This window comes from Chiloscyllium punctatum, chromosome 22 (assembly GCF_047496795.1).
Source record: "Chiloscyllium punctatum isolate Juve2018m chromosome 22, sChiPun1.3, whole genome shotgun sequence".
Lineage (NCBI taxonomy): Eukaryota > Metazoa > Chordata > Chondrichthyes > Orectolobiformes > Hemiscylliidae > Chiloscyllium > Chiloscyllium punctatum.
The window spans coordinates 51,322,105-51,340,384 of NC_092760.1; the positions used below are offsets into that span (position 1 = coordinate 51,322,105).

At 39.1% G+C, this 18,280-nt stretch overlaps 1 protein-coding gene across 2 annotated transcripts in view; it reads right to left on the reverse strand.

The window, feature by feature from the left end:
- The window catches only part of ipo7 (importin 7), a 61,574-nt gene that overhangs the window by 18,706 nt on the left and 24,588 nt on the right, over positions 1-18,280 (reverse strand). For both annotated transcript variants that reach the window (XM_072592278.1, XM_072592279.1), the window contains exons 6-14: positions 17,368-17,457; positions 16,059-16,153; positions 15,635-15,719; positions 13,328-13,462; positions 9,862-9,961; positions 7,332-7,408; positions 5,193-5,309; positions 2,626-2,715; positions 351-516 (exon numbers count right to left, since the gene is read on the reverse strand). In XM_072592278.1, the coding sequence (XP_072448379.1) occupies positions 351-516; positions 2,626-2,715; positions 5,193-5,309; positions 7,332-7,408; positions 9,862-9,961; positions 13,328-13,462; positions 15,635-15,719; positions 16,059-16,153; positions 17,368-17,457 (955 nt within the window). The remainder of the gene's footprint in view (positions 1-350; positions 517-2,625; positions 2,716-5,192; positions 5,310-7,331; positions 7,409-9,861; positions 9,962-13,327; positions 13,463-15,634; positions 15,720-16,058; positions 16,154-17,367; positions 17,458-18,280) is intronic.

The window sequence follows — 18,280 nt, forward strand, 5'->3', positions numbered from 1 at the left end:
ATCTTTAACAGCTTCAGAATATCTCAAAATCCTTGACAGTTAATGACCAATTCGATTATTGCAAAAGTCCACGAACAACAGTTAAACAACGAGCTCAATTGCTGAAGGACAAAAATGTTGAATTTTCTAGGTAGAAAATTTGCATTAGAACTAATATGAACAATTCTGGTGTCATAAAAATCTAGTGGTTGATTTAATTTAGAGATGTTTATGACCATAATTTTAAGGATCTTGAACTAATATCAGTAATTCACTGCATTTCACCTGATCTTACCCCTCTCAAAGTCACAGGTAGATGAATGTCACAATCAATGCTATATTGAGGGGAAGTCTGAATTGGATTTTATTACCTTTCTCCTGGTTACTGATGAGGACCTGAAGAGCTATAGCAGCCTCCACTTTGACAGGCATTTCTTTATCTTCAATCAGGCACCTTCTGGTCAGCTCCAGTGCAGTCTGCAGATTCTGGTCATTCTTAAACTTAACCTCACAGAAATAATGAAGGACCCAACAAGCCTAAAAAGAAAAGTTTAAAGGTCAAATGTTACACTCCCCACACTTTGATTACCTGTGATTCAGTGACCAGTCATTTCTATTGGGCAACCAACATTCACTGATTATATTAATGGCAAGGCCATATTACGCAAGTTGCCAGGTAGTTACAGCAGTTAAAGTCTTGTTAAAGTGCCATTAACCAAGACTATAATGTGACATTATATCTTTTTAGTATGGTTACAATGTAGGGGGCAGCCACTTGGCCCACGTCAGTATCAGTTTTGTGGAGAATGCTAGTTGCACTCCCAGATTTTATTTAATCTCACAAATTTATTCTCTTCAGATTATTAATCAGTTCTCTTTTCAGAGGAATGACTGAATTTAGCTCCACTAGATTTCCAGACAACGCACACCAGACTCAAACCATTTGCTATATAAAAAGATTCGTCCTTTTGTTGCCATTGGAACGTTCGCTACTCACTTTAAATCATTTTCCTCAGGTTCTCAACCCTTCCACTAATAAGGGGAAAAAAATTATCTACTGTCTGTACTTAAAAGTTTCCTTGATCAAATCACTTGTCCTCATTTTGAGAAACATTCTCAAAACTTTTCCATATCTTTTCTAATGTCTTCATATCCTTCAGAAAGTTATGCTCAGATTGGACACAATACTTTATTGGAGACCAAGCTAGCAAAGGCTCACTATGAGTTTCTTGCATTCAAACTCCATATCTTAAGGTAAGAATTACCTTCCTGGGTAAAAGAGATGCAAGATGTCATTCAACACTTCAGCAAAGCCCTGTATTTCCACTTATAAGGCTCGTTTTTCACTCCTTAACCAGCCCAGCTCATTTAATTCCTTGTTTTACTGTTTCTATGCCTAAAAAACTATTCCAATTTATTTTTATGTTAGTTGTCTGCATCTTCTCATACTCTAAGTTTTCAACTTCTTTTCTCTCTGAAGCAGATATTTAACCTGATTCTCACCTGCATTATCAAACTGGCATTTACCATACATCCAGTTTTATCGCTATTTCTATGCTTTGTCATCCAGTGAATTCTGGCTTTTGTTGTGCAACCTCTCCTTGTGGAAGTCTACCTGGATTATATTTCCTCTTAAAAGTCCATTGTTCAAGTTTAGTTTTACCTGTCAATCTTTAACTCCAATTTACCAGCAACAAAAATGTTGTCAAGCCACTAAAGTTGGTTCGCTCTATTTTCATTTCAGATTGTTCAGGGTCACCTTTTCATAATTAATTTAAACCGTATGATGTCATGATAATTTTCCCAAATATGGCCTAATACTTGACATACCTCATTCACCAGAATCTGATCTCAGAGCTCGAAAGATAATTATCTCAATAAAGTTCTCCAGGCTTTTTGCTCCTTGCAACTCTTCATTAATAGAAGTATTATAAAATGCATATCAATTATTTCCTAGCTGATTCCCAAATATGCTTTCCACAAAGTTTGAGCTCTCCTTAACATTTCTAACCTGTTATGCACCACCACAACTCTGGGGAGCAAGAACAGTCAACAGGTAGAATTTGTTGGTCTGTCTTATCCTAGTGCCAGGACTCATGGCTTATCCCTTCCTGGTACAATGTGCACACTGGGTGGCACAGTGACTCAATCATTAGCACTGCTACCTCAATGTCAGGGAAGAGGTTCAACGCCACCCATGCATAACTGCATATGCAGGGCTTGCATATTCTCTCCATGTATGTGGGGGTTTCCCCCAGGTGCTCTGGTTTCTCCCACAGTTCAAAGATATGCAGGATAGGTGGATTAATCAAGTTTAATTACCCATGTAATGCCCAAGGATGTGCAGGCTAGGTGGATTAGCCATGGGAAATGCAGGATTACAGCAAAGGCAGTGGGGTACTGCCTTTTCAAATGAGTGAGCAAGCTAATTAATCCAAGAGCAGTTAGGGTTTGGTGACCAACACTGGCCTTGCCAGCAGTCCTGTCCCATTAAAAATAGAATTGTTTTGTTAGTTTGCTACTGCCTCAGTCTGTTCTCACTTAAAGAATGTGATGACAAAACATGGAAGTAAGAGAAGGCAGACTGATCCTATATTGAACCAACTGCAAAGGGCTGAAATGGGGAACTTGAGTACACCTACTCACCCTTGCTCTCATGTAGCCGAGCTCACTGCTGAATAGTGGGAAGACATGGTTTTGCAACATAAATTCCATCTGATCCTTGTAGATCTTTTTCTGTTAAAACAAACAAATGTAACTGGATTAGATATTGCATATAAATTAATAGTGTACAAATATGAAAGCAAGTAGTACACTCTATATTCTTTAAATTGTGTTCACTCTTCAACCATCTCCATTTTAAAAATTCACTGTATGTAGGGGTTACCAGCTAGGCAACATTCATTGCTCATCCCTTACTGCCAGAGGTTGGAATAACAAACTGCTTTCTTGAACACACATCCACAGTCCTGTTATAAAGGGAATTCAGGATTTTTAACCAGCAATTGTGGTGCCACCATACTTCTATTGCCATTTTCCTCCTAGGTGGGTAAAAATCAGGGGTTGTAAGGTATGAAGGTGTCTTGCAGATGTTCTTGTAGTTCATATTATAGATAATGCATGCTGTTACCATTGTGTATTAGTGGTTGCAAACAACGAGATGGGGTGCCAATCAGGCAGTTGCTTTATCTTGGATAGTGTCAAGCTTGTGTTGTTGGAGCTGCACTCATTCAAGCAATATGGAGAACATGCCATTGCACTTCTGACTTGAAGGTCAAGTTTCCAAGTGACACAAGAGCTCCTTATTGCAGAACCCCCAGCCTCTGACCTGCTCTTGTATACCGACAATATTTATATATCTAGTCCAGTGCAGTTTCTGGTCAGTGATAACCCTGGGATGTCGATAGTGGGCTTTTCAGCAATGCAATGCCACTGAAGAACATGAGGCAATGGTTAGATTCTGTTTTGTTGGAGATGTCATTGCCTGCTACTTGTACAGTGCAAATATTACTTGACACTTAACAACCCAAGTCTAAATGCTGTCGAAGTCTTGCGCCATTTGGACACTGACTACTTTAGCACCAGGAAGTCATGAATGGTTCTGACCATTGGTAATCATCAGTACCTAATCTTATAATAGAGGGAAAATTATTGAAATAACTGAAGATATTTTGTAGAGGACACTACCCTGAGGATGTCCTGCAGAGATGTCAACTACAACCATCTCCCTTTGTGCTACATATGACTCCAAACAGATTTCCCCACTCCAAATAATTTATTGTCATCCACCAAATGCAATTTCACTCTGGGATTCTTCAGTTCCAAGAGGCAACCAAATGCAGAAACACCTGTCACATGTCTGCATCCTTCCCAGAGATAAGTGATTGATTGCTGTGAACACAAGGAGCACAAGTACAAAATTATTCTGCTTAAGATCTGAGTTAGAACATGCTGCAAAACACAATCTAATTTCTCAATGAAGTCCACATAATATCAAAGACAAGACAGCACATTGCAATCACATACGTAAGACTGCACACATTCCCCACCAGGTGGAGCACAACTGCAAATGTATGGTACGTCTTTGCAGCTGCCTGCTACAAGAATGGTACCGTTGGCAACAAAACAGATGGAATGTTGGACCAATTTGTACTGTTGCTCATGTCCAAACCAGGACTGAACTGGCACGAGGCGCCTGGAGGAAACAGCAGCAAAAGCAAGGAGGATTATCTTAAAAGTAAATTAATGTTAAATACATGCACATGCTGACATCAGATCTGTACAGTGCAGATAGAGGCCATTCTGCCCACTCAATATGCACCGACCCTCTGAAGAGCAAACCACCCATATCATAACACTGCATTAACAGTGGCTAATTCACAACCTGCACATCACTGAATGCTAAAGGCAATTTAGCATGGCCAATCAACCTAAGCTGCACATCTTTAAACTATGGGAGGAAACTGCAATGTCTGGCAGAAACCCACATAGACAGAACGTGCAAATTCCACACAGACAGTCACCAGAGGCTAGAATCGAACCTGGGTCTCTGGTGCTGTGAGGCAGCAGTACTAACCACTGAGCCACTATATCATACCTGGACCTCAGGGTGGGAGAGAAGATACATTAAATAAAGCAAATCCGATGAACAAAATTATACAAAATGAATAGGTTGAAGTATAAATACAGTTTTTGTACTTTTTTATATAAAAATGGTGTGGTTGTGTCAAATTAATTTAAGTCTACAAACACATATTGGGCCTCGCGTCTCATGGATGTCCAACTGCCAGGAACATGAATCTCAAGTGACCTTTTCAGGCAGTGGTAGCGCTTCTGATGTTCAAAATGTTCCAGTGTTAATGAAAAGGTCAGCTAACTGAACTCCATGAATAGGATATGGAGACTTTATTAGCAGCAAAACAGCTTGGATGTGAAGGGCACTATATCAACACACATTCCTATGAGAGAAGAGGGAGGGTTTACCTCGTGAATAATGGCACAGTTCTATGGCGTGAGTACTAGGGAACTGGTTAACTGAAGTGGTATCAGTGTTTGAGTGGGTCGTAGCACAGGACATTATACAATAGAATGGTGTCTGAATGTACCCTGAAGTCTGTCGTGGCAAAATGACTGTCACCTACTTCATCCAGAGATGTGAAGGGCACATTCTATCACTTCAGCATTCAGAGTAACCATTCTGCTAAGATAATCACCTTTAACAAGACTTCTGCTAGGGAGCCAATCATATGCAAAGCTCCATCTTTCTTCCGTGGATCAACAGTTGGTTCTGTGAGTAGTTGGTAACAGAAACCCATTGTTTTCTGCAACACCTGAATAAAAGAATCATTGAGAGGATTACACAAGCCTTTGTTATTGTCCAAAATATCAACAAATATGAAGTAGAAAAGGGGAAAAATAGTTCTATTTTTAAAGGCAGAAGTGTGCTAAGTAGGAAACAAATTATGCATATACTATTCCCATGCGAACAAGGCTGAAACAGATGCTTTAAAGGGAAAGGATCGCTGCTGAATTCGTAATCTCTGCTTGGATATATTTGTAACCATTTCCACACCTGCAGCTAGGGCACTGATGTAATAGACAAACAGTTCTTAACACTTTCAGTTGGTCAGAAATTCAAGGACTGAATCACAGAATCCCAGCATACAATTTTATCTTAGCATTGCCTGGTGGATCATGCTGCATTAGACAATGAAAGTAAAAGATTCTTAAGTGATGTTATATTGTCAATGCAGAGAGGTTGTTAGCCCTTATTAGAGTCTAGGGTCAGTAGCATGATCTCAGAATAAGGAAATGGTTGCTCCTGATTTCAACAGGGTTGGAGCAGAAGAGTAGAGAAACCTTACTGCAACTTTACAAGGGGCTGGTGACACCACATCTGGAGTATTGAGAGTTTTGGTCCCATTATTTAAGGGGAAGATAGCTTTCATTGGAGGCAGTTTAGTGAAGACTCAAGGATGATCCCGGATATGGAGGAATTGTCTTATGAACAAAGATTAAACAAGCAGAGACCCTACTCACTTGATTTTAGAAGAACGAGAGTTGAACTCATTGAAACATATAGTATTCGCAAGGGGCTTGATCAAGTAAGTGCTGAGAGAGTCTAGAACCACAGGGCACAGTCTCAAAATGAAAGGGTGCCAACTTATGACTGACTTAAGGAACAATTTCTTCTGAGGGTTGAATGTATTTGGAAATCTTGCCAGAGCGTGCTGTGGGGCAAGTCCTGGTGTGTATTTAAAACTGGAATAGATACATTTGTGGCCAGTCAAGGGAAAGTGAATCCAAGGAATTTTGGATCAGCTGCAATCATACTGAATGATTTTAAAGGTTCAAGGGGCCAAAACAGCCTATTCTGTTTCTATTTCTTATAGTCTCACAAATAAGCACATTTAAGCCAGAAATGACAGGGGGGGGGATTTCTTCCGAGGATATTGAATCTTTACTGCAGCGAGTGGTAGAGGTCGGGTTAAACATTTTCAAGGCAGAAATAGACACAATCTTTCATGAGGTAAGAGAATCAAAGGTTACGGGGGAAAAAAGTCAAATGTAATTGAGGATTTATCAGATTGGCCACGATATTGTTGAATGATGGAGCAGAATCAATGGGCTGTATGGTCTACTTCTGTTCCTATGCCATGTGATTTTGTTATCCTAAAAGACGAATATAATAAGTGGCAATTCAACAGCTGTGTTGGCTCTTCACTAAATTGATCAATTTTCAACTGATTTCCCTGTAGAATTAACCTAATCTTTGCGCAATATTCTGAAACATGTGGCATGACCACACCATGTTGAAGTAAACTGAGTTAAGTATGAATGAAAGTAAGCATTAAACTGTTATTTGCTACCATAAAACCCAAAATAGAAAAAATTGAATAGGGAACATCTTTTACTGCTCTGAAATTTAACAGAATTAGGGTACAATTCACTTTAGTTTTATGTATTCTTTATTTGGGCAATTTGCAATCACAAAGCCTGTTACTGAACATGCAAAATGCCTGCAAGGTCAACAAAACACTTGGTGGTCACAATGTTCCCTCCAAGCTGCCTGCTCACGCAGACCGAGGGTTCCGAAAAACAGGCCACACAAATTATGATCTCAGATTCTACTTTGACCAACAGTTTCCAGCTTAAGAAACAACTTAAAAAGCTATACACAAAAAGCCCTCAGCCAAGAACAAAACTAGCAGACTAAAGCACTGATTTTTAAAGAGCACATTTTAAATTAGCAAGTAAACAATTACAGCATTTTGTCTGAATATTTATAAGTGCAAACTACAGGGAAAAAACCCAGCTAACAGCAATATCTAAATATCACAGTAAAAACTCACTTCTTTTCTTTTACTGCAGGCTGTGTACAATAATGTCTGAGCAGCTGTTGTTGCAGAGATGAAATCTTCAAACACATCTATAGATAAAACCCAGGAATTAATTGTAAAAATGATGATCCAGCCCCCAACTGCAAATTGATCAAAATCAAATTAATTCTGATTTCAAATTAAACCACAAGCTATCTTAACAGCCAGAAGATAGAAATACAACCTGGATTGTAATATATTCACTCTATACTTTAGCTTTCTGTTCCAGATTTATTCAAAAATCAGCTAGGTTCAAAATACAAATACGTTGCTCCTCCATATCTAGACATGTACAGTAGTTGATAATTAAACTAGTAACTAGAGAAGGTGGCTCCAAGGTATTGTAAATGACAGGAGAAGCCCAGTAGATCAGCATAAAAGACAGGAGTATTTTCAACACCTACAATCCAAAACTACCTAGAAGATGATCGATTTCAGTGTCCTCCCAAGATTTCCAGCATTACAGATGTCAGTTTTCAGACAATTAAATTCAACATGGTTAAATCACGCAACTTGAATATACTCTATATTGCAATTGCTATGGAGTCTGACAGCACTCTGCCATTTGTATCAAAGATGTGTAGACCAGTATGACCATACCCCTAACAAAGCTGTTCAAGTCCAGTCACAATACAGGAATCTACCCGACAAAATGGAAAACTGCCCCATCCTGAGCACAAAAAGAAATCTGGCCAGTTACAGTCCAATTACTCTCCCCACGTATATTAGCCAAGTGATGGAAAGTGCCATAAAAACTGCTCAATTCAGCAGTAATCTCTTTATTGATACTCAGCTTGGGTTCCATCAGGACCACTTAGCTGGAGCTCACTGCAGTCTCAACCAAAATGCAGACTAAAGAGCTGAACTCTAGAAGAAAGATGATATCTATTGTTCTTGACATCAAAACTGCATTTGTCCAAATATGGCATCAAAAAGACCAGAGCAAAATCAAGTCAACAGAAATCAAGGATTCATGATCTAGCAAAGGAAAATGGCTTTGGTTTTGAAAAAGCTAATTACCTTCATCCCAAGGCTTCAGTGCAGGAGTTCCTCAGGATAGATATTTTCTAATTAACCTGCTCATTGATATTATATATCTTTGGGTAGGTACTAGAACTTAGGCAATCCATCTCCAAACATGAACAATACTTGAAGCAGCTCAATCACATGTAGCAAGACTTGGACAACATTCAGGTTTGCGCTAATAAATGGCAAGGAACACGTGCCAGATATCGAGAATCTCCCAAGATCAACATTTTGAGAATTACCAATGAAAAACACAATTGGACTGGCTGTAGAAGAGGTTAGAAATTAGAAATAATTCAGATCCTGACTTCCCAAAGCCTGTTCAGTTTAGTGTTTCACTAACATAAGCTTTGCATCATCCACAACAGCAGCCTGTTTGGCATCAGTGGTTATAATCTACAAGACACTTCAGCAACTCAAACCCCTTCCAACAGCATTTTTCAAACTTGCAATCTCTACTACTTAGAAGGGCAGCCATATGAATGTGAATGCATGGGAACACCACAAAGTTAATTGACAAATATATCATCCTGGTTTGGAACTATAATGCTCTTCCTTCAATAGCTGAAAATCATTGAACTCCTTCCTTAGGAGCTTATGGGTGCACCTATGTATCTTTATAATGGTCCAACAAGCTACTCACCATCACTTCAAGGGCAATTAAAGATGGTTAACAAATACTGACATAGTTTCAGCTCACATTCATGAAAGAAAAAGAACAGAATAAACTTTTAGGTAACTTATGTGACAAACTGTCAGGAAATTAAATTCTACAGTTAATTTATCAGGACTTCAGCTAATCCTTTTACTACTGATTGATACCAGTGACTACGAATTAGAGTTTCATGTAATGTATGGAAGTCTAATGAGAACACATTTCTGGGTAAGGAGTATGGTTTATGGCATTGGCAGACGGCTAAATTGCCAGGTTCCCACCTCCTACCCTAAACATTTACATCCAACAATTCCTGTAAATGACGTTGCAGCCAGTGGGATGAGATTCACCTCACTGAGCTGAAGTTGGATGGAAGCTTGCTGATAGCTGTTGTCTCTGCCCACATGGACAGTGCTTGCTTGGATAAAACACTCAAGGGGGTACAATTACAATTCAAAGACATTTGCACAGGTACATGAATAGAAAAGGTTTGGAGAGATACGGACTAGCAGATGGCAAGTGGGACGAGCTTAAATTTGGGATTATATTCAGCATGGATTGGTTAGGTTGAAGGGTCTGTTTCTGTGCTATGTGACTATAACAACAGTCTATGTGGAATCACCATACCCAGGAATTAATGCAAAAGGAGGCAGTTTGCTTGAATTATCTAAACTTAAACCACAGGATTTGGTGGCAAAGTAGAAGGATAGATTTTATTTTTAAAAATATCATTTATTTTTCAATACAGCTCTCTCTCTTTAGGAATGAAATAATACATTTGTAAATTAATACCCTTACCTATGAGCCAAAATGATATCTTACCAAATTTCATTCGAATATACTCATATGGATCCTCCTGCCATAGCTCCTCATCTGCATCTGTATAGCACATCAGGGGGAAAACAACATCTTGGATAATGCCCTACAAATATATCAAATGTGTTAGGATAATAATTCATTAACAAACTCAAAATTCATTCATTCAACATTTTTTTCTAAAAAATCTCGTTCTAGTTGGTGTGCAATTTCAATGCGACAGCCCTAGTTAACTTACCCAAATGACCGATCTTCTCATGAGCCACAAGTGTATGTCCATAGCTTTCATACTTATTATTCTCACTTAATGCATTATCCCTTGGTAATCATTAGATTAGGAGTAGGAACCTTAACAACCGCCCTCTTTATTGAGGCACAAAAAAAGGTGAACGGAATCATTCCTATTCCCCATTCCCAAACCCTGAAAATTTCCTGATTTAGAATCGCTGCCCTTGTGCATTGACAATAATTTGTGCTTAAAATGAATTGCCCCAGATGTTTTCGCTCGAGCACTGTACAAAGTATGACACCAAGTTACATGAGAAGACATTGGTCAAATTTAGTCATCTGACCCAAAGACACAAAGTAGTGTCTTAAAAGAAGGCTTGAGGGCAAATGAACAGATTTCCAGAGTTTGAAGGCTAGGTAGTTGAAATCACAGCCCATCAATAGTACACCAATTAGGATGGTGAATGCAGAAAAGACCAGAATTATACGAGTGCAAACATTTGAGGGATGCGGAGCTGAAGGGGTTTGGAAACAAACATGAAAACTTTAAAATCAAGATACTGTTTACTCAGAAGGATGTCAGAGGGCACTGGGGTAATAGGGAAAGGTACCTGCTCCTAATTAAGACAAGACATTAGGCAAAATACAACTGCAAGTTTATGCAGGACAAAATTTGATAGATCAGCAGTGGGTTGGAACAGTCAGTTTACCACTAACAAAGCACAAGTTAGAGCTTCATGTGGTAGATGACCTGTAACAGGGTCAGTTTTAGTAAAGGCACAAACATACGTTTGCAAGTTCATCTCACATTCAGTGTGACAAAGATATGACCAGATCATCTCAGACCATTGCCAAGCAGAGGTACAGAACTGGCAAGGGAATGGAGTTTGGAGCAAGAACTGAAAATCATGGCTTTCTTCTTCCTAATATTTAAACTACAGGATGTTTCTGCTAGGTCAGTACTAGATGTCAGATAATCTGTCTGATGTCACGCCAATGGTGACGTCAAGAGGGGTTGTGGCAACGTATTATCAACATACAACTAAAACTAATGCTGTGGCCTTGGATGATGCCAAGGGCCAGCATGCAACTGTGAATTAGAAGGAGAATCAAGGACAGTACCACGGAGGCCACCCTTAATAATAGCACGAAAGCAGGAAGAGAAGCAATTGCATGCAATTCCCGGGCTAAATTAAAACAGATAGAAATGGAATCAGGTGAGGGCAGTGCCAGCCACCTAAAATGAGGGCAAAGAGGTAATGAAAGATGGCGGCATGTAAAAGACTACAGGCAGGTCAAGAAGGGCAAGGAGAAAAAGCAGCATGTGCATATTAAACCAAAATTTAACTTAGTTGACATGAAAAAAGCCTGATGACGACCTAAATGATTAGGAAAGTCACTGTTTTAAACATGTTTTTGTCACTTTCTGAAAGGAACTGTTAGTTATATGATGTAACTCAACAGCAGTGGACTGACTTGTCACAGCAACTCTGAAAGGCTACAGTCCTGATTAAAACAGACACAACAAACGATCAATTAAACTGTATTAATCATAAATTTTTATTCTATGAGCATCATGTGGTTCATTAGAATACCAAAGTGGCAACAGCTGAGCAAGCTACGGTTGTGGTCAAAGTCTGCTAAGACCAAGAATTAAGCCTCTTTTCACAAAAAAAATCAAGTTCTCTTGAGTTAATTGATCAAATTGGCAATGGAAAGCAACATAGGAGATAGGAGTGTGTCAAAGTTTGAATGTACAACTTGTCTGCGTAAAATAAAATTAGAAGAAAACTTCTCTCAAAGTACATTTAACTAGCTCAAAAGGTTGCCTGATCAGCAGCTGGAGGTCAAGACAGTGAGCTGATCACCTGGTTTGGTCTAATCAAAGTACATTTTATCACTTGAGATTGTAAACACTGTACAGGTAAGATTTTTACACTAGTGTGGCAATGCATTCAAAAAAATTCTGATTATATTCCATTGTTCAAGCTGCCTTGGGCTACTGACATCCAAGTAAACATAACAGACCGGAAGTAGGAATAAAAGCCTACTAGTGGTACAACTAGCTGAGCCACTTGGGAGACAGAGATTCTCCCCACCCTCACCAACTATTATTTACCAGTTCGATTCAAAGAGGTCTTTGCAGTATTTCTTAGTTATACAATTCCAAATATGAATTATATATCAATCAATTCAGGATTAATCAAAACCCACCCTGTATTTTGTGGCAATGCCTTAATATAAAGCAGCAGTTGAATTAAAACTTTAAAAGTTTCATGATTGCTTAACTGGTTACAGCAATTATCACCTAAGCATTTCTTAGACCGTACCAAGTGAAGGAAACTACAACTGGGTTTCAATTTTCCACGTTTTGGGGAGGGGTGGTCTAGTGATGAGAATGACAGAAAACACTTTCTCATTCTAGCTTATTAGCTGACCTCCTGTGCTGTATTATTTTATATCAATTGAGAAAGTGTAACACAATCAAATGATCTCAATGCGAGCACATACCTTGGTTCAGTTGTTTCTGCCAGTTAGAAACCTGACATATCAACATTCTGGTGATGCCTCAGACGACGAACGTCCACGTAATAGCACATTTTCAACATTTGAAACAGACAAAGTAGCTCCATTGGTTAATTAGCTTAAGTTTAGGTCAAGATTAGAGTGTGCTTGAAAAGCACAGCAGGACAGGCAGCTTCCAAGGAGCAGGAAAATCAATGTTTCAGGCAAAAGCCCTTCATCGGGAATGAGGCTGGGAACCTCGGGGGGTGGAGATAAATAGGAAGGGGGTGGGGCTGGGGAGAAGGTAGCCAAGCGCGCAATAGGTGGATGGAGGTGCAGGTGAAGGCGATTTTCCTCATTTCCCGTCCCCATCCTCACACTTACCCCAGTTCCAACCTTCCAGCTCAGCTCCATCCTCATGACCTGTCCCACCTGTCAATCTTCCTTCCCACCTATCCACTCCATCCTCCTCTCTGACCTATCACCTTCTCCCAGTCCCAAACCCCCTCTAATCTCCAGCATCTGCAATCCTCATTTTCTCCATGCGTAAGTTTAGGTCTCAACTGATACAATCACAAAATTTGACCCCGTTTAAACATGATTAAAACTCTTGGAAAGATAGCATTATTAAATTTAATGAACTTAATTGAAAGTGTTATAATGTTTTTGATATAAAGGCACTGCTCAGAATTTTTGGTCAAAACATGCAGCATTCAATTGAAATTACAAGGATCCTTACCTGGATATGAGGTTTTAGATTTTTCCAGGTGACAGCATGAGCAACCCCCTGATTGATGTAGTTCAGTGTTTGCTGCAGTACTCGAGGAGCCACATATTGTTTTTCTTTGTATTGATATAAAACTTTCAAAAGCACCTGTAACAATATGTAGTGTTAAGGGCTAGTTTAGATACAAGAAAGCAGAGGTCGGCCAGTCTATCCAGTCTGCTCCATCATTCAATGGCAGATCAGCCATAATCTCAATTAACTATTTCCGGCATTTTCCCTACACCATAATTCCCTCTGAAGAAAATAAAATCATTGGCCCTGAATATAGTTAATAATCCATCCTCAACAGCACTCTGTGGTAAAGTGTCACTACCCTCAGAAGACATTCCAATCAAGTCTTAAATGGACAAGCCCTCACTCAGATGATATTCTGTGGTTCTAGATTCTCCCGAAAAGGGAAACAACCTTTGCACATCGACCCTGTCAAGCCCCCTAAGAAACACATTATTCCATCACGTCACCGCTCATTATTCTGAAATCTAATCAGTACAAGCTCAACATACTCCACCTTTTCTCATAAGACAGTCCCTCCATACACTGTCATCACAGTCAATCAATCTTCTCTGGACTGCATCCATTGCCAGTATACCTTTTGGTAGATAAGGGGACCAAAACCATTCATGGTATTCTAACTGTGGTCTAACCAATGCCTTGTCTAACTTCAGCAAAACCACTCCACTTTCACACCTTATTCCTTTTGAAATAAAGGCCAATATTCCATTGCTTAAAATTTATTAACTTGTGGAATCTGGGCATTGCTGACATGCAGCGTTTATTGCCTGTTCCTAGTGCCCTTGAGAAAGTGGTAAGTTACCTTCTTGAACTACTGCAGATCATTGCAGGTAGACCCAAAAATCCTATTTAGGGAGGGAATTCAAATTCTGGCCCAGCAACAATGATGGAACATCAAATGCTTCCAAGTCTGGATGGGGAGTTGCAGCCGGCAGTGCACCCATATATCTGGTGCCCATCTGCATGGAAGCGGTCATGGGTTGGAAGGTGCTACCAAAGGGTCTTTGGTGAATTTCTGCAGTACACCTTGTAGGTAGCAGAGGTAGACAACCCTGATCAGAAATTCCGAAATCCGAAAAGCTCTAAAATCCGATGGTCTTTTTGTGAAGTTTTTAATCTCATTAACAAGGTTGTTTGGTGTGCAAACAGTTAACCTAACTCCACACCCACTCAATGCATGTCACTCAGATGCGACATGTGGGGACATGGCTCATCACTGGCAGGCCTCAATTCCATCTCAGGACCTGCTACTCAGTGAGTCTACTGTTTGGTAAGATTTTTTAAAATTTCACTGTTGAACTATCGCTTATTCCGAAATTCGAAAAATTACAAATTCCGAAAACAACCTGATCCCAAGCATTGTGTACCAGTATGCACTAAGCATCAGTGGAGGAGTGGTGGATGGTAATGGATATGGCACCAATCAAACAGGATACTTAGCCATGGATAATGTCAAGCTTGAGTGTTGTTGGATTGACATGCATGCAGATGGGGAGTATTCCATCCCACTCCTGAATTGTGCTTTGTAAATGGTAAACAGGCTTTAGGGAATCAGGTAGGGAGTTACACGCCACAGTACTCCTAGCCTCTGACCTGCTCTTGTACCCACTTTGTTTATGTCACAAATCCAGTTAAGTTTCTGGTCAGTGTTGATGTTGGTCATGGTAGAATTCAGATGGTAACACCACTGAATGTCAAAGGCGGGTGATTACATTGGCCATCTCCAATAAAAAACATCATCTGGCATTTGTGTGGCATGAATGTTACTTCTCACTTGTCAGCCCAAGCATGAGTACTGTCCAGATCTTGTTGCATTTGAACATGGACTGCTTCAGTATGGGTCGTCACGAATGGTGCTGAACATTGTTAAACATCCTTACTTCTGACCTTACAATGGGAGGCCATTGATGATGCAGAAGACAGCTGGATCTAGCACACTAACCTAAGGAACTAGTTAAGAGAGATGGTCTGGAACAGAGATGATTGACTTCTAACAATCACATGTCAGTACGAATCCAACCTTATTCCCATTGCCTTCTAAACTTGAATATTAGCTTTTTGTTATTCATGCACTTAAACTATTTGCATACTTACAACAATACCTAACACAAAGATCTAAAATACATGATTTACACAAATTAAAAGTGGTTAAATGCAGTTTTAAAATGTTACTATAGTCACTCATTATCTAACAAAAACGCCTTTGATGCCATAGCTTAGAGGAATTGCACAGAAATTATACTGTACCTGCTGGATACTGACAGCATAACCTTTGAGGAATACTTCAGCAAACTCATTGTATTCTTTGGAGACATTACCTGGACTTCCATATCTGGAAGATACAAATACTTTTCAGGAGGTGTACTGAAACATTTGAAATTTTAGTCACATATTTGCAAGTTTCATAAATGCAGCTTTCATATCAGTAACCAAACAGCCACAATTCTCAGGCTATCCTGATCTTTACCATTGACATCTACGGAGTGTGCTTATGTATGGACACTGCGTGAGGTTAGAATGATCTCAGCTATAATGCTCAAGGTATAGATGATTGAGCATAGTCATGAATGACATCGGTGAAACAAAACTCCAGTTATGAGGAACACAAGCAGAAAATGAGGAAAAATAAAGTTCATTAATTTACTTATACATTACAGTGAAAAGCAATCACCTTTCAAATAATCTGGCCAAGATGTGCAAAGCCCATTTCTTGCACTTCCACCAAGGGAGCTCAGGTCGATCATCTTCATCAACTTGCAAAGTTTCCTTAAAACACATACAATGATGAAAACGTCACTGTAGCATTTACCAGCAGCATAATGATTTATATAACTTCCATTACAGATAAAGACAAAGAAATATATTGGAAATATTTTGCAAGGAATGCACACAGATGAACTGTAAAGCACTGCATCAGGACCTTAAGTTAACAAACGGGCAAATGGTCTGATGTGCATACATCACTCTGGTCATCACTATCACTACTTTGCAAAGACCCAGTGCCTTGACTGATTTATGAAAAAGTTTTAGAATCTTATAACCATGAAGAACAATCTTATTTCATTTGCACTGGATCACTTTCAAGGAAAGGACGGCAGCAAATACAGATTAGGAATGCTTGGAAATAAAATGCACATGTTTAACTGCTATAAGAGGAACAGATGAGAAAAAGGTTACATTCAAAATTGTAACATTTTACCAGTTTAATACTAAGTCAAAAAGCTTATCAAGAAATAGTAACGTTGCACAGGAACTTAATTCAACAGTCTTCCCATTTATCTGGGAAACAAATACTTATCATATTTTTAAAGCAAAAGCTTTATTTTTTGGCAGCATTTCAAAACTTAGACCATCTCTCATGGCATCCCAATTCAACTTCCAATAGCTAAAGCACCGAATAAAATGAGCTATCTTATTCATCATGCCAGCTCTCTGCAAGAACTACTCAGTTAATCTCGACGTCTTATTTTTTACCCATAGTCTTTCAAACTTTCTCTCAAAGGGCTACCTAATACCTTTCTGAATACCACAATTGAACATGCCTTCACCTCAGGCAGGTCCTACCAATTTGTAACATAACATTTAAGTTCATGCCTCTGTTAGTTACTTTACCAGTCACCTTTAAATCGGGTCCCTTTGGGTTGCAACCACATTCCATCACTGGAAACAGTTTTTCACTCTCTACTCTCTAAACCCCTCATGACTTTTGAGTATCCTTGCCAAATCATCTATCTATTTTCCTTTCAAAGTTGAACCATGCAAGCTTTTCTAATCTAGTCATTTAACAGAAGTCCTGAGAAACTTCCAAATTTGAAAGCTATTTTCCCAATTTTCCACACCCTTAAGGATGAGGAAACATGCAACACTTCTTTATTCATGCTCCACTCCTTGTTTCAGAATGTAAATTCACATATTTAAGCAATCAATACTGGAAAGAATGGGAAGAGATTAAATTTTAAAAAAAAGAAAAAAAAACTTACAGGAGGAACATCCCTATCAACAACTGTTTTGAGTATTTCCATCCATTCAGTAAGGTTTTGCTGGCTTATTAGTTCCAACGGCAGAGTGTACTGTAGGCAGGAAACAAATCATTAAACAATAGAACTCAAAGTTCAGCCTAATATCATTAATTTTAGAGCTTGGATTTTCCACTAGTGGCACGTAGATTTGGTTTGTGTTCATTCATCGACTTGTCAGTATTTCCAGAGCCATAATTGTCTTAAACCAGTATAAAATAGATACTGAGCTTCTGGCATGAAAATGGGAATTTATTTGCATTTGAAACATTTTCTGATTGTACAGACTAAACACAGAGGATCATCAGCTTATTTTCAGTGAAAAAGGATCAAGTTTATATTGTGAGGAGGGGAGAAACAAAGCATGGAAAACATTTGGTTTCAGTGCACAGATCCACTTACCAACCCTCTCACCATAATAGTCTGGGACTTTTTTCACTGGAGGATAGGAGGTGGAGAGATGAACTTACAGGTTGATAAAATAATGAGGGGTATAGATAAGGTGAATGGTAGGGTGTCTTTCCCCTACAATAAGGAGTTCAACAAGGGGGTGGGGACATATTAAAGGAGAGAAGAGAAGGATATAAAAGATACAATGGCCAAGTGTGGCTCATATGCAGAATAAAGTTCCAGAGGAAGTGGTGGATGCATGCACAGTTACAACATTTAAAAGATGTTTGAATAAGTACAAGAAGAAGAAACATTTGGAGGCAGGACTAGTTTAGTTTTGGAACATGATCGGCATGCACTGGTTGAACCAAAAAGTCTGTTTCCATGTTGTACCCATGTCCTGATGGAAGTTAACATGAATGGATCAGTTTCTCCTCCGGGAAAGGGGTAGTTAGAATAAGGAGGAAAAAAAGGTTACCTCAGTGCA